The 19779-nt window shown below is 44.3% G+C and overlaps 1 protein-coding gene across 3 annotated transcripts in view; it reads right to left on the bottom strand.

The window, feature by feature from the left end:
- The window catches only part of SPTBN1 (spectrin beta, non-erythrocytic 1), a 724701-nt gene that overhangs the window by 152390 nt on the left and 552532 nt on the right, over nucleotides 1–19779 (bottom strand). For all 3 annotated transcript variants that reach the window (XM_029593444.1, XM_029593446.1, XM_029593445.1), the window contains 6 exons: nucleotides 19457–19681; nucleotides 19157–19246; nucleotides 5686–5964; nucleotides 5142–5272; nucleotides 3585–3789; nucleotides 2663–3037 (listed from right to left, as the gene is read on the bottom strand). In XM_029593444.1, the coding sequence (XP_029449304.1) occupies nucleotides 2663–3037; nucleotides 3585–3789; nucleotides 5142–5272; nucleotides 5686–5964; nucleotides 19157–19246; nucleotides 19457–19681 (1305 nt within the window). The remainder of the gene's footprint in view (nucleotides 1–2662; nucleotides 3038–3584; nucleotides 3790–5141; nucleotides 5273–5685; nucleotides 5965–19156; nucleotides 19247–19456; nucleotides 19682–19779) is intronic.

Below are 19779 nucleotides of genomic sequence, written 5' to 3'. Positions count from 1 at the left end.
GTGGTGATGGCAAGTCATCGGTGTCTGGAGATGAATCATCAGTCCAGGTATCATAGGGATCAGCACCTGTCCCCCCCTAGGAACCTGATAAGGACGGGACGATGGAATTCCTGAAGGTCCTGGTCTAGGCTCTGAAGGCATCAAGGGAAGAACTGGAGGCACAGATGAAGGCATCGAGGGCATTGATGGATGGATCGTTGGCGCCGATGGATGCACTGGCATCGATTGTTGAGGCATCGGCAAAACTCCCAATGGAGGAATGCGAAACTGTGTTGCTCCACCCGATGACAAGGTAAGCGGGGAAGGCACTGGAGCCATCGGTGACCCAGGATACATTGGTGGAAAAGTGGCTATAAGCGTGTCCATCTTCGAGAGCAGCGGTGCCAATGCTGCCGGAATGGGATCGATGGTCGGTTCCGCGGCCGGCACAGATATCGGCGCCAGGGTAACTTGGAATCTGTGCATTGCCTTATCGATGGCCTCCTGGACCATCCGGTCTAGTTCTTCATGGAGACCTGGAGCAAGCAGCCCGGCTCCGGAAGGGAAGAAGGAGGCAGAGGCATAGCCAGAGGGACCACCATTAAAGGCAGAGTCGCGGCTCCCGATACCCGTCCGGGTGAGGGTTGCCTCGGTGACCCGCTCGCAGAAAGGGTCGATGCCTTTTCTGGACGGAGTTTTTTCGATGGCGGCTCGGACGATAGTGAGGTCGATTATTTTCCTTCCTCGATGGTCCGAGACTTCCGGTGTCGATGCTAATGTTTCTCTCTACGATCCCCTCGGTCCTGAGGGGGGGGGGGGGTTAGAGGTAGTCTAAGGCCGAGAAGTCGTCGATGCCGGGCCGGTGGCTGATACTGGCGCAAACTGGATGGTGCCGGTTCAGACGACGTCAATGCAATAGACGGCGTTAGGTTTTCAGAACGTAAGAGAAGTTCCATTTTCTCCATTCTGGCCTTGTGACCTTTTGGTGTCATTAAAGCACATTTGGTGCAGGTCAAGACATCATGCTCGCACACGACACATTACACAGACTTTATGAGGATCTGTTATGGACATGGTGCGAGTACAGTCCAGGCAATGATGGAACCACGACGCCATGGCCTTTGAAAAAAATTGAGCCGCGGTACGGTCGACGGCCAGTAGGCCGCGAGTGCCAAACTCGACGGGAATCGACCGAAAAACGGGTATGAAAGTTTTTAGTAATTCCGTGAGGAAAATTCCCATCAGGTATCTCTGTGGAGCTCCTTAACCCTACTGCTGCGCGGAAAAAAGAAGACTGAAGGAGGTCCCCTGCTGGCTGCAGGTTTAGTGCCATGCTGGGCATGCCCAGTAGGTACCAGTCAAAGTTCTAGAAACTTTGACAAAAGTGTTCCATGATTGGGCTCCATCCTGTGATGCCACCCATATGTGAGGACTACCATCCTGCTTGTCCTGTGAGAACTGCCCACCCCCCATGCTGAGGTACATGCCATAGGAAATAGACCTTCTAGAAGGATTCATACCAGAGCATGAGGAGTAGTTGTCATTAAATCTTGTGGACTATACAGTATGTTAACTTCGTTAATGATTCTACAGAGTCTCCCACCTCAGCGTATGGCACAGTTCTATGGATGTTGTGGCCAAGAAACTAACACAACTTAACTAGAAATCATTTATCAGCAGGAAGGATCATGCAAGGAACCAGTTTTAAATCATGAATCTCCCTTAAAAATGCCCTTAATGGGATGAACTTGCTTCTGTTTCAGTTTTACAGCTAAAATCTTTCATTTTCCCCAGGTCTGTTTTGATTTTGATTACATAGTTCATGGTTATCCTGTCACTATGGTTGTTGGCGTACTAACTAGACTCAGTGGTCAAAGTTTATTTATTTTTACAGTATAATTTGTTTAATTCACCTCTGCAATTATGTGAGCTGATATAATTGGCCTTAAGACCACTTGTGGGGCTGGTGCACATCCGATATAAAATAAAAACATTTATCCATTATAACAATATTTTTCTGTAATTGAGGCAGTAGTAGATATCCAACTTAACAGTGGTGATAACTGTGGGGGGGGGGGGGGGGGAACTTTGCTTTATGAATATAACTCTGCTCACTGCCAGTTTGCAAAAAAAGTAGCTGCAGTCTTGTTTGGAAATGGACCTTCCAGTCTCCTTTTGCCAGAAACAATATATACAGTATTTTCAGTGGGTCTAATAATCACATTCATCCAGAAGAAATTCAGCAGGAAGCTAGCTAGCTCCATAAACTCTCAAACTGTGAGAACTAGAGATGCAGCTGAAACTACTAATGCAATGCTTCCCAAACCCAACCTTGGGATCCCTTAGCCAGTCAGGTTTTCAGGATATCCATAATCAATATGTATGAGATATATCTGTATGTAATAGGTCACCAATATAAGCAAATTTATCCCAGGCATATTCATTCTGGATGTCCTGAAAACCTAAGTGGCTGCGGAGAGTCCAGGACAAGTTTGAGAAGCCCTGTACAAATGACTTTCCATGAATATATGATATAGGAATTGCAGAAGTAGGAGAGGGGAAAATGAACAGATGGAATGTTTCCTTGCAGTCTATAGCTGTAGCAGCTCAGTGGCTACAGCTTGATCTCAACCCAGGCTGACAAATGGACTGCGACAGTCCTGCGACAGCATCCAGTACTCACCTGGGTTCCCAAAGCCTGAATGTCATGCTCAAAGGTTGTGTGCATCCTCTGTAATGCTTCCACTGTGTTTTGGTCTCTGCCCAGCTCCTCTGGGAGCTTCTTGTGTTTGTCCTGAATGCGGCCATAGATCTCCTTGGCATCATGGTAAAATTTATGCAGTTCGTAAGAGGCAGCTAGGATCTGCGTTCTGGTGTCAATCAGCTCCAAGAGGTCAGCCCATGCCTCATTGAGGCCATCCTTCCACTCCGCAATCGTGGCTGCATCTGAATGTCCTGAATTGATGAGCTCATCTGCCATGTGGTTAACAGTGTCCACACGCTCCTGTCCAATATTCCCTGTGTCGCGGGCAAATTCCCGGAATCTCTCCTGCAGCATCTGGAATGAGAACACACCCAGGCTAAGGAAAGGTAGGCTCCTAATTTAACGAAAATCCTGTATGTATTACCTTGTACAGCAAGGTTTTCCAGATAATTTTCAGTCCTTTTTACTGTCTTAGCATTTTCATCATAATGCAGTTACATTTACAAACTCGCAAGAAAAAACCCAACATGACAATTAAAAGACAGGTCAATAACTACAATCAGTGATCATGGTGTTAAAGCCCACTCAATCTGTGCATTTGTAGAGGAGCAAGGTTAATGATATCGTAAATTCCCCTCTCCCTCCCATTACTTGGCTTTTTATCATCACAATCAGCAATCGCTATTGAAAACTATCCCGATTATGGAGGCAGTCTGGATCGCAATTTTGGGTAAGAGTTTTTCTGCCCATCTCTAGTGAAAATAATTCTTTCAATGTGTACCCTGTTTACAAGTAGAAAGATGCAGCATTCTGTGGGTTGCTGGCCATCAGCAATGGGCACATGTGATGTGTGAGAGACAGAGGATATGGAGCTTTCCTGAAACTAACAGAAGACACTTACCGTGACATGCTCATAGTCCTGCCCCAGTTCATGTGATCCCGCTACCACTTCCCTCTCAGCAATCCACTGTTCCAAATCATCCACTTCACGGTTCAGCTGGAATAGCCGATGTCTCTCATCCAGTTTACCCCTTCTCTCCTCAGACAAATCCTTCAGGCCTGCATACAATTTATCCACCTGGGACTGGCGCATGCTGATACGTTCACTGCAAAACAGAGAGAAAGCTGGAACTGGTAGGGTTCCATTAACTCAACAGGGAGAAAAATCCACAAGGATGAGGAATTCTGAGGTTTTATGGAAGCAGAAGGTTCAATACCAACTTTTCCTCCAATTATTTTAACTTTTTATTTTTTATATAGGGCACTCTACTCAGACTACCTTTACAATAGAAAATATGCAATAACTACAGGAAAAGAACCAAAACTGAAACACGTAAGCAAAAATAAACACAGTAAACAAATTGGATGAAAAGAGAGTCAAAATCCAAACTAAGCACAGAAGAAATACAAAACAAACAGACCTTCCTCAAACCACACTGGGATCAGAGTGGGTCTAGGGAGGGACAAGAACAATATATAATAAATGAGTCTTAAGGCTCAGAGTGCATATAGGACTTTAAACACAGTCCCATTCAGCTTAATGGCAGAGGTGCTGCCTAGAAGTCCAAAAGGCAACCTGTAGGGCAAGAAAGAGGGGCAGCATCCATTAGTTGTAACTTGTGATTATTGGTCAACAGTTTAGGTCTTGGGGCTTTAGAGCCATCCCTCTCCCAGCATCTGCCCACTTCTGGGAGGGTCAGAGGGGGTTGCTGCGAGATGAAGTTTAAAGAAAGGAAGAAAAAAAACAGTAACATCCTAGACAGTGGAAAGTAAGGAAATGGGCCACATTAGTACAGTATTGGGAGAAGGCAGAAACCAGGAAAGCAGTTCCTGCCCTTGATAAAACTTCTTGTATATATGAACCACGTTTAATGAGATGCCAAAACAAAAAATATTTTTATAGCGACAATAACCCTCATACGGGAGCCAACTCTTAATATATAAGACGTGTTAATTTCATGGGATTTTTAACCCAATCCAAAGTGAATAGCTCACCATATAGATGTTGAATAATCATCGGGTTTGTCGCAGTGGACCCTAATTGTTTTTATCTTTTTCTTCAGCAACAATATAACCAAATACAAGATGCTAAGTTTAAGAATTGGGCAAATGTTCTACAGTGCTTTTTGAACAAGTATATGCATGTCTGTGAAATGTGTCCCTTTAAGAATTGCAAGAAATTAAATTCTTGGATAAAATGTGCCTTATTTCTAAAATTGTGGAAGCAAATTAACTTTGTGCCCAGGGTGTGTGTGTGTGTGTGGGGGGGGGGGGGGTTGCAATTGTTTCCTGATACTCAGTATTTGAACCTAAGTATCCTAAAATATTAAGTTTAGACCTTTAAGTCATATTCCACTTCTAGATGTGTTGTGTTGAATGTGTCTTGACAGGGGCCCCACTCTTTGCCTTTCATTTCCATTCACAGGGGCACATGGAAGCATGCTTGTCAAGTACTCACCTCTCAGGATGTCCATCTGCCACCAGAGCTCTACTGGTTTTGGAGAGTTGGTGCACAGTCTCAGCATAATCTTCTACTGCTTGTTCTAGGATCTGATGCTTCTTCAGCATGGAGACAGCACTTTGCTCATCCTGCCAGAAGCACAAAAAATTCCATCAGTTAAGGCCTTCTGCAGGTAAGCATGCTACCTGCTATTCCACCAGATCTTCAGACACTTATAAAAGCAAATACAAATAACTCACTGAAATTCATATCCCTTTATTCTCTCTTCTGCCCTATTTCCAAATTATTGTAGTGAAGCCCAACAGCTCCTGTAAAACATCTGTTTGTAGTCTTATCGGAAGATAAATTATGATCATTTAATTATCCAATTCACACAACTGACAAGTGACATGACAAGCGAAGTCAAATAAAAGAACTTGTGCTAGCTAAAATGCTGGCCCTGTAAATAACAACATGCTAACTTAGGATATGGGAGTTGCTAAAATGCATCACACTTTTCATTATTCACTTAAAAAAATATTCTTTTCTGTAGACCTCTCACCTTGGCTTTTTCTTCTGACATCATATACAGTTCCTGCTCACTCATCCAAGCTTCTGCCTCTGCAGCATCAAAGTAATATTGCTGGGCTCTATGTGATTCCTCCAGTCTTGTATGGCGCTTCTCTGTCTCCTCTATCAGCAGGTTCCAGAGCTGTTGAAGGTCTGCAAGTCTCTGCTTGATAGCTTCTGCATTAAGGCTGCTGTCTGTGAGAATGTTTTGGCTCCTCTCAAAGATATCATCATTTCGATGCTGATGTCCCTGGATTTCTTTCTGTAGAGTCTAAAAGGGAGGAAAAAAGGAGCATATCACAGGTAACAGCATCTCCAGCAGCTGAAAGGTTTACACAAACTTAACCTAAGAAAGAAACTTCCCCCAAATTCTCTTTTGCCCTACAATACAAAATATGAACAGCAATGGAAAAAACTTGTGGGAACTATCAATTAGTTGTTACAGTAACAAGCAATACAACACAATAAGGGGCTGATGCAGTAAAACGCATGCTGAAAACTGGTGCAAGTATTGAGGGCCCGATGTCTTAATGTGCACGCAGCCACATCCCCTGGGTGCCTGTTGCAATATGAGAGGCAGCGTTAAAACGGTGCACTAGAAAAAAATTGTGCATCCGTAGTGCTCAATAGGTTATTGCATCAGGCACCCAAACTGCAACGGGTGCTCAATGCGGGTGTGTTTTCATCCTGCTTCTTTATTTGTTATAATTCATTTCAGAAACCTCAGCAAACATAAGAACATAAGAAATTGCCATGCTGGGTCAGAACAAGGGTCCATCAAGCCCAGCATCTTGTTTCCAACAGAGGCCAAAACCAGGCCACAAGAACCTGGCAATTACCCAAACACTAAGAAGATCCCATGCTACTGATGCAATTAATAGCAGTGGCTATTCCCTAAGTAAAATTGATTAATAGCCATTAATGGATTTCTCCTCCAAGAACATCTCCAAACCTTTTTTGAACCCAGCTACACTAACTGCACAAACCACATCCTCTGGCAACAAATTCCAGAGCTTTATTGTGCGTTGAGTGAAAAAGAATTTTCTCCGATTAGTCTTAAATGTGCTACTTGTTAACTTCATGGAATGCCCCCTAGTCCTTCTATTATTCGAAAGTGAAAATAACCGAGTCACATCTACTCATTCAAGACCTCTCATGATCTTAAAGACCTCTATCATATCCCCCCTCAGCCGTCTCTTCTCCAAGCTGAACAGCCCTAACCTCTTCAGCCTTTCCTCATAGGGAAGCTGTTCCATCCCCTTTATCATTTTGGTTGCCCTTCTCTGTACCTTCTCCATCGCAACAATATATTTTTTGAGATGCGGCGACCAGAACTGTACACAGTATTCAAGGTGTGGTCTCACCATGGAGCGATATAGAGGCATTATGACATTTTCCGTTCTATTAACCATTCCCTTCCTAATAATTCCTAACATTCTATTTGCTTTTTTGACTGCTGCAGCGCACTGAGCTGACGATTTTAAAGTATTATCCACTATGATGCCTAGATCTTTTTCCTGGGTGGTAGCTCCTAATATGGAACCTAACATCGTGTAACTACAGCAACGGTTATTTTTCCCTATATGCAACACCTTGCACTTGTCCACATTAAATTTCATCTGCCATTTGGATGCCCAATCTTCAAATCTTGCAAAGTCCTCCTGCAATGTATCACAGTCTGCTTGTGATTTAACTACTCTGAATAATTTTGTATCATCTGCAAATTTGATAACCTCACTCGCATTCCTTTCCAGATCATTTATATATATATTGAAAAGCACCGGTCCAAGTACAGATACCCGAGGCACTCTACTGTTTACCCTTTTCCACTGAGAAAATTGACCATTTAATCCTACTCTGTTTCCTGTCTTTTAACCAGCTTGTAATCCACGAAAGGACATCACCTCCTATCCCATGACTTTTTAGTTTTCATAGAAGCCTCTCATGAGGGACTTTGTCAAACGCCTTCTGAAAATCCAAATACACTACATCTACCGGTTCACCTTTATCCACATGTTTTTTTAACCCCTTCAAAAAAATGAAGCAGATTTGTTAGGCAAGACTTCACTTGGGTAAATCCATGTTGACTATGTTTCATTAAATCATGTCTTTCTATATGCTTTACAATTTTGTTCTTGAGAATAGTTTCCACTATTTTTCCCGGCACTGAAGTCAGGCTCACTGGTCTATAGTTACCCGGATCGCCCCTGGAGCCTTTTTTAAATATTGGGGTTACATTGGCCACCCTCCAGTCTTCAGCAAAATATTAGGCGCCCCTTGTTATGGTCATTTAAATTGTATGCCCATAAGAAAAGCAAGTTTCTTTTAATCAAGTCAAATTATACAATTATTTTTCTCCACCAAAAGCAGTAAATTAAAGTGTTACAATAATACTAAGGGGGAAGATACACATTGCAACACAGAGAACCTTTTTTTTTTTTTTTTTTTTAAATGTTTTTCATGAGATTGACTGCAAGTTGACTTTACTCCACCTCAAAAGCTAGATTAAATTTGCCGCATTAAAAAAATGTTAGTTGGGTGCCCAGCACTTTACTGCATTGGGGGGTGGAGGTGTAATATCTAATATCCTCATCTATATGTAATTTACATCTGACAGGTACTATTGGGTATGTATTTGTTTGGGCGTACATTTTGCATGCCCTAATCTCCTTATTGCATCAGGTGTTAGTCTAGCGCATCCAAAACGAATACCCAACTATGTAATAACCCATGCACAGGCTTAGTGCTCGATGTCATCTACTTGGATTTGAGCAAAGCTTTTGATATGGTACCACATAGGAGACTTGTGAATAAAATGAGAAGCTTGGGAATGGGTACCAAGGTGGAAGTCTGGATTACAAACTGGTTGACGGATAGAAGACAGCGTTTGATGGTAAATGGAACCTACTCTGAAGAGAGAGAGGTGTTAAGCAGAGTGCCACAAGGATCGGTGTTGGGATATCTTTGTAAGCGACATTGCGGAAAGGACAGAAGGTAAAGTTTGTCTTTTTGTAGATGATACTAAGATCTGCAACAGAATGGACACGCCGGAAGGAGAGAATGAGATGTGATTTAAGGAAGCTTGATCGGTGGTCGAAGATATGGCAGCTGGAATTCAATGTCAAGAAGTGCAGATTCATGTATCTGGGATGTAGTAATCCAAAAGAGCTGTATGTCTTGGAGGGTGAAAGGCAGTTGTACACGGAGCAAGAGAGGGACCTTGGAGTGATAGTGATAGTGTCTAGAGATCTGAAGATGGCAAGCAATGTGACAAGGTGATAGCTAAAGCCAGAAGAATGCTGGTCTGCATAGAGAGAGAAATAACCAGTAAGAAAAAGGAAGTGATAGTCCCCTTGTACTGGTCCTTGGTGAGGTCTCACCTAGAGTACTGTGTTCAGTTCTGGAGACCGTTTCTCAAAAGGGACAGAGACAGGATGGAGATGGTCCAGAGAAGGGTGACAAAAATGATGGTGGTTTGGGGGGGGGGGGGGGGGGGGGTCTCCATCAAATAAATTATGAGGAGAGGTTGAAGGACCTAAACATGTATACCCTGGAGGAGAGGAGGTGCAGGGGAGATATGATACAGCCTTCAGATACCTGAAAGGTTTGAATGATGCACAATCGACAAACCTTTTCTGTTGGAAATAAATCAGTAGAACTAGGGGTCACAATGAAAGTCCAGGGAGAACGACTCAGAGCCAATGACAGGAAATACTTCTTCATGGAGAGGGTGGTGGATGCCTGGTATGCCCCCTTCCGGAGGAAGTGGTGAAGACAAAAATGGTGAAAGATTTAAAAGGGTTTATGAGATAAACACTGTGGATCCCTAAAGGCCAAAGAATGGAAATGAAGAAAAGAGTGCACGGGTAACTTGCTGGTGTGGCGGTTACTACCCTTAACCAATAAGCCTTCATATTGTTAATTCAACTCCATTATTGCTCTCTGCTTTAATGGCAGGGGGAAAAGAGGAAAAGGGGAATTAGATTCAGACAGCAACCAAAAAGGACATTGGATTTTATGGTCTGGAAAAACAAATAAGCATGGGGGAAAAACAAATAAGCATGGGGGTAACTTGCTGATGCGGCTGTTACTACCCTTAACCAATAAGTTTGGATGCAACTCCAACATTGCTCTCTGCTTCAACAGCAAGAGGTAACAGGGAATTGAACTCAGACAGGAGCCAACAAGGGCCCTGACTTTGATGGTTTGGGAAAGTAAATAAGGGGGTGACCTGTTTGGTGCAGCAGATGCTATCATAAATTTGCTGGGCAAACTGGATGGACTGTTTGGTCCTTTTCTACTGTCCTTTTCTATATTTCTATTGCATCAGCCCCTACATGTGTACATTGTTCTTAAATAGCTTTGAGGGATAAGTACAGACACTTTTTAAAAATTATTTATTGAAATTTTGCATAAACAAATCAAGTAATCTTGAATTAGAATAAACAATACGAATTATACAAGGAAACAAATTTTAAATAAAGAAAAACTACACATTGAATAAATAAAGTTTTTTTTTACCTGACCAAATGCCGCGGACCCCGGTTGCTCCTCCAAATAGGGTGAGTGAGCCGGACTCCCCGGTATCACCCTGACCAGGAGTGGTTGCTGGGTAAATAACCTCCCCAACTCCAGCAACCTCAGAACCAGAAGGGATAGTCCCTTCAGGACCTCCTGACCTCCTGGGAGGAAATGAGGCAGCTGCTAACAAAAGCTAGACCACTAAACTTTTTTTGTTTTTTTTAAACCTTAAAGGAACAGTCTCACATCAAAACAATGACCTTGCTACCTTACTAAAGAGAAAACCTAAACAACCTGACAAGAAAAAAAAAAACTACCACAGACTGCAGGGTTAGGCACGACCACCTCTGCTGGGAGACAGAGAAATACTGATGGACTGCAGGTGGCACCCCAGGGTATACGTCACAGTCAGTAGAATCTTTCTCTGCCTCCCTCTGCTGGGTTGGTGACATAACCCTGGGTCTGGACTGATCCAGGTACGTACAGGGAAACCTAATTGATTTGGGTCATAGAAGGTCTACTATCTAATGTTAAACAACGTTTGTAAGGGAACCTCAATACAAAACTGGCTTCAAAACCAAGTGCAAGTACTTTTAGCCAATTATTATCTCACTACAATGAACACCTTGAAGTTAGCCAGGCATTCCAATGGGACACACCTGGGTTACTCTGCTGCTGAATATACCTATCTAAAGTTACAAATAACTTTAGGACTGATTTTCCCAAACAGACCTACTTGCATAATTTATCTGAATAATATAAATATTGGCACTACCCAGCTAAGTTTAGGACATAACCTGGAACCCCCTCCGCCCCTTTTTATTCAGCTACATTTTACCTGGGTAAAAATACTATCTGGGTAAACATTTTGCCAAATGGCAAGATGGGAAATTTGGGCTTTGTCCAGGTAACTTAAGTTACTTGAATAAACCCTTTTCAACATCAACCTTCTTGTATTTTATTATGGACAGAAATGATTTTGGAGGCTGGCACCATGTTTCAGGCTGCAATACTATGTACTGTACTGCAGAAGAATGCAGGTTTAAATCCATTGGGGTCATTAGGCTTTTCAGTAGCAGCCCCCAAACATCAACAAGTGATACAGTGTTGCTTTGAAGATGTTCCTCTAACCCTGGGGTGGCATTGGTCTCTGTGTTGCCCAAGGGTTAGATGAAACTTTTAATTACATCTTCTCCCCCCCCCCTCTTGCAACATTTTCTCTTAATTCTTCTCACCTTTCTCTTTCCCCTTTTTCCTGAGCATTTCTTCTCTCCCCCTCAGAATCTCTCCTTCTCTCTCATCCAGTCTCTTACGTCTTCCATCTCCCCCCAACATTTCCCCCTTTTCTATCACCCCTCCTCTCAGTGTTCCCTTCTATTTTCTTCCTGCCTCCCAGAAGGGCATAGTTTCCCCGAGTCTCCCCACTCAGCATGGGCTCCAGTGGCAGCTTTGGCCTTCCTTCCTAATCACAACTCTGGGATACTCTCCTACACAGCTCCACTGGTTACTCTGTTCTCTCTTCCCAGTGGAGTGGCAGCAGCTTTAGATTCCTTCCTCCAGTGCAGCTCCTGTGGTGACTCTGGCTTTGTCAGTAGATCCAGTCTCCCCCACTGGAAATTTCCTCCTTTCTTCTGCATTGTGGCCATGTAGTCGTGGCTTCAGCATGCATGTGTATGCTGTTTCAACATTTTTTTGCTGCATGTTGAATCCTGACCCAGTTCCTGTGCATGCCCCACTATCAGTCTTATGGGGAAAAGATGCTGGAAAACATTGCAGGGCCATAACTATGTTTTTGAAATCAGAGTTAAAATCAGCTCAAACCAATTTTTGCCTTTACAGAAACCTGGAAATTTATCAGTGAAAATCGATTTAAATTTAATCGGTTAAAATAAGGACTCTATGTTAAGAAATACAATGGAATGGAGGTAAGCTTTTAGCATAGATTTTAATATTAGAAGCGGTAATAGTTGGATTTTCCAAGCAAACTAACTTCTTAGGGGTGAGGCTCCCTAGAATGAAATGGCAATTTTGCTCAGCAATATTTGGGAAGGATGGGAGTACATTTACGCAGGAAGGCTGGAATTGAAATTGAAGAATCTTTGTAGATGAGCAGACAAACCATGACTTGGAGACAAAGGTCTGAAGCACATTTTGGCTGACAGTCCAGAATTAGGATATTAAATTGAATCCTAGACAGAGGCAGGCCTCTAATGTGCTAGCATGGGAGAGGCACAAGCAACGCATAGGACAGGAAGATTTTACCCAGTTTACATTTTGTAAAGGAAGCATCCAGGAGCTAATTAAACATCTGTGTATTAGAACAATACTCGAGGGCCCAGAGATGGATGGTTAGGTGCCAATGACCTTTATTATTCAGGGGCCCAGATCACTGTCAGTCTGCCCCTGGAAGCATCCTTTTCAGTTTTGACTATGTTGATGAGTTAATACAGACGTACCAGTCATAGTTCAATGCAAAATAAAAAAGTGAAATAAGGATGAAAAATGACCCCAAATTTATGAGCTAAATCAATCAGTACAAATAGTATCCCGTTTATCAAGACTTTGTTTTAGTTAAGACAAAAATCAGAGCAGAGTAAGAGTCAGATTCTCAGAGAAAAGGTAACAGGGGTCTCTGTTCTGACCTATGAGCAGCAGTAGGCTGAACTGCTGAGGGGTCCATACCAAGCTGGAAAGGCAGCAAACTTGCTGATGCTAATCTAGTGTAATTTGTTTCAGATTTAAGCACACATGGGGGCAACTGTAAATAGCCTGAGATCTTGCGAACTACACAGGAGATTTTAATAGACAAATTTTATGCAACTGAGAATCAAATGCGCACATGCCTTTATTCCTCCCCCAACCTAAATATATACCCACAGGAACATGTATTTCCCACAACTAAAATTATATGTGCTAGGAAACATGCTTAATTGATCTGGGTAAATGCCTCTGAAAATTGCTCTCAATAGTTCAACTTGAAGCAGTACTTCAATACAGTTGTGGCAGTGAAGTTTGCCAAGCTGGCATGTTGTCAGAACACCCAGCACTCTGCAAGCAAACATTCCCCAGAACTAAACCAACAAGGGTTGATGTGCTACAGGAGAGAAGTTCTACTTACTGTTTATAGCAATAAACCTGGGGATCCATATGCAGCTGCACTAGTTAGCCGGTTATACCTAACTACTGAATATACCTGGCTATCAAAGATAGCCAGTTATGTATAACCGGCTAAACCAGAGTTAGCCAGATCAGTTAATTAACTGATCTGGCTAACTCTGCTCCTCCCCAGAATGCTGTCCACCTGCCCCGACTTATCTGGCTAAATACTAGCCAGATAACTAGTTATCTGTGTAAATGGCATTTGAATATGGAACTCCTGGTTTTTTAATCACAGAAAAATGTTTAATTGCATGGCTTCCAGGAAGTGGGTTTTATAATGCATTCCATGCACTAAACCAGTCATGTCATGTTATAAAGAATTATCTAGAAAGGGGTATATAACAAACATAGGATTGTAACATTCGGAATATGTGACTTTCTTCAACTTATCAAACACGAAAAATGTCTACTGTAGCAACATGATTCTTGTGATTCTGAGCTATAAGTTCAGCAACTAAAACAGCAAAACTATTCATCAGTGTGTTTAACACAGCAGAGTTGCTTACCTGTAACAGGTGCTCTCCCAGGGCAGCAGGATGTAGTCCTCACAAATGGGTGACATCAGACAGAGCCTGCCATGGAACTTTGACTGGCACACTGAGCATGCACAGCATGCCATAATCCCTGTGGCCACAGAGGTCTCCCTAAGGTCTCGTTTGTAGCAAAAGGTGCGAGCGAAAAAATAAAATAAGAAAACTGTTTCAGACCCAAATCTGTGGGGTGGCGGGTGGGTTTCGTGAGGACTACCATCCTGCTTTCCTGGAAGAACACCTGTTACAGGTAAGCAACTCCGCTTTTTCCCAGGACAAGCAGGATGGTAGTCCTCACATGTGGGTGATTAGCAAGCAACACCCAACAGTGTACAACTTGTGCAACAGGCACAACAACTGGTGTATGTTGGTAAAAATGAGGCAGCCTGAAAATCACAGCAGATGGATGTGGAAGGAGTTGGGATTATACTGGAAATAAGTTCTTCAAGACGGATTGGCCAAAGGCAGAGTCTTGACGTCCTTCCTTGTCCAGGCAGTAATGTGCTGCAAATATGTGACGAGAGCTCCATGTTGCAGCCTTACAGATCTCAGCAATTGGTGCTGAATGATAGTGTGCTACTGACATTGCTACTGACATTGCCATGGCTCCGAGTGCGCCTTCACTCGTTCCTGAAAAGGAAGGCCTGCTTTCTCATAGCAGAATTTGATACAGTCTGCTAGCCAGTTGGAGAGAGTTTGTTTGCCCACTGCAACTTCCAGTTTGTTTTTATCGAAAGAAACAAAGTTGGGTGGATTTCCTATGGACTACGGTGCAGTCTAGGTAAAATGCAAGTGCATGTTTGCAGTCCAAGGTGTGTAAAACTCTCTCGCCCTGGTGAGAGTGAGGTCTTGGGAAAAAGGTGGGCAAGACTATAGACTGATTCATGTGAAAGTCCATTACCACCTTGGAAAGGAATTTAGGGTGAGGTCAGAGGACCACACGGTCATGGAGGAACCTTGTATAGGGTATGTGACAAGAAAAGAGGATTTACATTCAGACAACTAACAACAAGAACTGAATTGCATAGTCTGGGTAAACAAATAAGCATGGGAGTAGCTTGCTTGTTGCGGCGGTTACTACCCTGAACCAATTAAGCCTGATACTTCAATTTGAATACATATACAGCGCAGCTCACTGCTTCAACAGCAGTGGGGGAATGAAGAACAGAGGATTTATATTACGACAACCAACAAGGACTAAATTGCACAGGCTGGGTAAACAAATAAGCGTGGGAGTAGCTTGCTTATTGTGGCGGTTACTACCCCTGACCAATTAGGCTTGATACTTCACTTTTATGCAGGTCCTGCACTGCTCTCTACATCAATGGCAGGGGTGGAATGAAATTAGAACCAAAAAGTTACCAATAAGGGCCCTGACCTCAGCAGTCAGAGTAACAGATAAGTATGAGAAAAATAACTGTGAAAGCTTGCTGGGCAGACTGGATGGGCCGTTTGGTCTTCTTCTGCCGTCATTTCTATGTTTCTATATGTTTCTAAAAGTGCTTGTATCTCACTGACCCTTCGAGCAGATGTAATGGCTATTAAAAGAACTTTCCATGTAAGAAATTTATCACAGGAGTGCAAAGGCTCAAACGGGGAAAGCATGAACCTTGTAAGTACTACATTTAGGTCCCATTCGGTAACTTGTGGCCGTAGAGGGGGCTTAAGTTGTAGAAGGACCCTCATAAACTGACTCACAAGTGGCTGTGCTGTTATTGGGGCATCCCCTATTCCCTTGTGGTATGCTGAGATGGCATGGAGATGTACTCTTACCGAGGAAGTCTGGAGACCAGAATCTGAAAGGTGCCAGAGATAGTCTAACAGAGATGGAGTGGGGCAGGAAAAGGGGTCGATACCTTTTTGCATGCACCACGTGGTAAATCTTTTCCACTTAGAAAGATAGGATTTTTGCGTGGAAGGTTTTCGTGAAGCTATAAGCACTTGAGAGACCTTAGTTGAAAGGTTGAGTGGTTGAAGGATCAGGCTACCAACATCCAGGCTGTGAGGGATAGGGGCTGAAGGTTCGAGTGGCGTAACATGCCTTGGTTCTGAGTTATGAAATTGGGCACTGTGCCCAGGCGAATAGGTTCTCGGATGGAGATGTCGAGAAGCATGGGAAACCAGACTTGTGAAGGCCAGTATGGGGCTTTGAGTATCAATTATCCTTTGTCCTGTTGTAACTTCACAAGAGTTTTGGTTATGAGTGGTATCGGAGGATACGCATATAGAAGGCCTGTATTCCAGTGGTGAACGAAGGCGTCCATGGCTAACGTGTCTTGTTGCCTGTGCAGGGAGCAGAATCTGTCCACTTTGTGATTCAGATTGGATGCAAAGAGGTCAATGGTTGGTTGACCCCAGCGTTGGAAGATTTTGCTCGTTACACCGGGATCCAAAGACCACTCATGGGGATGGAAACGTCGACTGAGACGATCTGCTACTGCGTTCTGTATGCCTGCCAGATAAGTGGCCTGGAGATGCATGGAGTGTGCAAGGGCCCAAGCCCAGATCTGCGCAGCTTCTTGGCAGAGCAGATAAGAGCCTGTGCCTCATTCCAACTGTGTTGTCTGTCTGTATGAGAACAGTCTTGTGTGAAAGGCAATCCTGGGTTCATGGATGAGTGGTCTCTGTTCTCTGGAAACGCATCAAAATCCGGAGGCTGGACCAGCTTGCGGGGCTGGCTGTGCTCTGGGTGCTTTGGGCTGGCGTGTATGTCCGCTTTGAGGGGCTCTGGTTGGTCTCGCTCTAGATGCTGGAAGCTAGTATTTGCGTGAGCGGTAGAATGGTCTTCGGGGGTCCCTTCTTATGCTTTTATGGGATGAGGAGGGAGCGTCTGTCGTGACTGTGGACAATTGATGCAGGGTCTCGTGGTGGCCCTTCAACTGAGTCACTGCGTCTTGTATTTATCACCAAAGAGATTGTCTCCAGTACACGGGAGATCAACAAGTTTGTCTTGGACCTCAAGTCTTAAGTCAGAAGCTTTTAGCCAGGCCCATCTTCTGGCACTGATTCCTGTTGCTGACAAACGGGAAGCAGTCTCGAAGGAGTCATATGCCGCTCTTACTTTATGCTTTCCTGCTTCAAGGCCCTTGTGGATAATGGCAATCAGGCTTTCTTGTTGTTGAAGCAATGAGTCTGTGAAATCTTGGACCTATTTCCAAAGGTTTCTCTGGTACTGGTTCACATATAGCTGGTAGGCGGCTAAACGGGACACAAACATGGAGCCTTGAAAATGTTCTGCCCCAGTCCATCTAAGAACTGGTCCTTACCAGGAGGATCTGAGGAATGCAGACATAATCGCTTTGCCCGTTTCTGTGCAGATTCCACCACCACAGATTGATGAGGCAGCTACGGTTTCTGAAAACCTGGGGCATGTTGAACTAAATATGTTGTATCTGTTTTCCTATTTACTGGAGGAACAGTGCCAGGATGCTCCCATAGGTGGTGTAGGAGATCCAACAGGACTTCATGTACTGGAATGGCTATAATTTCCTTGGGGGCATCAACAAACTGCAGAACCTCCAAGGTCTTGTGACGCGTGTCCTCCTCCATCACTAGATTGAAGGGGATGGTCTCGGACATTTCCTTGATAAAGTTGGCAAAGGAAAGGTCCTCGGGAGGAGAGCGCCGCCTTTCCTCTGGAGGAGAAGGCTCTGAGAGTAAATCCTCTGATGTAGCGGTATCAGTATCCACATCCTCCCATGGGTCATAGGGAGTCTCGTGTCGAGATCCGGAAGGAGGGAGAATGTCCAAAACTCCAGGATGTGTGGGCATCAATGGAGGCTTCGATGGCTTTGATGGAAGGTATATTGGCATCGATGGCGGCTTTGATGGAATCGATGGTATCAAGGGGGAACGGTGGACGTTTAGGTCCAGAGAGCCCCGATGGACCAGGAAGCAGTTCCAGCATCGATGGACCTGGAGTCAGACTGGAAGTAGTGTCGTCATTCTCAGAGGAGCCTGGAATGGGTATCGGAAGCTGCGGAGGTCTCTATGGCAGACTCGATGCCGATGGAATGGGCCGAGTTGGAAAAGCACCGATGAGGGTATCAAGTCGGTCCAGTAGGGGTGCAAACAGCGATGGTTCTGGGGTCGGTGTCGGTATGGGGACCGGCATTAATGGTGGTTGTAGATTCCGGAAGGCATCGAGGACTGCCTGGTGGACAAGGATGTCCAGTTTCTCCCTGAAAGCTGGTGTGGATAGCGCAGCTACAGGGGAAGGCAGGCTAGCCATTACTGGCTCTTCCACAGGAGTTTGTGGAGGCACAGTACCCGGCACCGATGTCTGTGGGGAACGCCTCGGGGTCTTGGGTGCAGAGGAGGATGGGGGCTCCTCTGCCTGTGCCCTCTTTGAAGGCGGCTCGATGGCCATCTATGCCGCTGCGATGTCTGTGCTGGCACTGGGAGTGGAATTCACTTCGGTGCCGGTGGCAATGTTTCCCTCGGTGCTTGGTCTAGTCTTTCCCCGGCACAGAGGATGAAGATACCGATGCCCTGGATGGCGTCAGTGACGGACAGGCACAGTCTCCCTATCATTCCCGGCGAGGTTTGTCGGTTGAAGGACCCTTACTCGCTGGTGATGACTGTGCAGATGTCGATGGAGTTAATCTTGATTTGAAGAGTCTCCATCTTATTTAGTCGGGCACATCTGCCTTTTGGAGTCATTTGGGTGCATTCGGGACACCGATGGACATCGTGCGACGAGCCCAGGCAAAGCACACACACAGTGTGAGGGCCCGTGATGGACATTGTTCGCGGACACTCTGGGCACTTTCTAAACCCGGTCATCATGCCGATAAAAAGGGTGCGAAATGGTCAGTGGCCTGTGGGAACAGAGTGGTAAGGTGGCAGGAACCGACTGGAGACACGGGAAAGTACTCAGCGAGCGTCAGAGGAAAATGGAGCGCAATGGGAGACCCCTGTTAGGGAATTTTTAAGAAGTAAAACTTCAAGTTTTTCCGTGAGGAAAAAAGGTGAGACAAATCTCACAGAGCTCCTAACCAGAGAGGCAAACTTCAGCGCGGAAAAAAAGAGACTGAAGGGGCCACAGGGGTTATGGCATGCTGGGTACACTGTGCCAGTCGATGTTCTAGAAACTTTGACAAAAGTGTTCCGTGACACGGCTCCGTCTGATGACATCACCCATACGTGAGGACTACCATCCTGCTTGTCCTGGAAGAATACTTTTAACCAATACAATTACTAATTAAAAATAATGAAAAAGTACTCATTCTCAACACAGTAACAGCTGCTTACCTGATTTTTCTTGATTAAGAGCTGCACAGTTTGAAGATTGTGACCATGGTCAGTAGATGTTGCGATGGGCATTCTTTCTTCAACCCATAACTGTAAATTGCATTAAAAAGGAACAAAAAACCTTTAGAGATATGTAAAATTAATGGACATGGCATTATGTCTTCAAAACCACATTATTCTGAGCAGTTAGAAATAAAAAGGAAAAAAAAAAAAAAAGATAGTGAGCAAAATAAAAATAGGCACCAAAACATGGTTCTGCATTTCAGTTATGTTCAGACTTGTTTGGAGCTTGCCACTTACAATCTCATCTTCCACATCTCTATTGAACTGATGGATCTCCTTGGAAGCCAGCAGGTAGGACTTTCTTTCGGTCAGAGGTGCCAACATCTCCAAAAATCTATGCTCCACAATAACGCGCTTGCTGTCAACCTCGTCTGTGTTCTTCCCCTCCTGACTCAGAGCCTGTACTTGGCTCTGCAGCTCCTCCACCTCCTTTTTGCGCACATCCATTTGGTTCTCCAGCATCTAGCAAGAAAATGGTGGCGTATGATTACGTAAAAGACAGTGAGGTAGGATTTCAAATTGAGGTGTAAAAAATTGCAAGAAATCTGAATACTGTATAA

Source organism: Rhinatrema bivittatum, chromosome 3 (assembly GCF_901001135.1).
Source record: "Rhinatrema bivittatum chromosome 3, aRhiBiv1.1, whole genome shotgun sequence".
NCBI classification, from domain to species: Eukaryota; Metazoa; Chordata; class Amphibia; order Gymnophiona; family Rhinatrematidae; genus Rhinatrema; species Rhinatrema bivittatum.
Note: the sequence above shows the minus strand (reverse complement) of the source record. Positions and strands in the feature narration are given on the sequence as shown.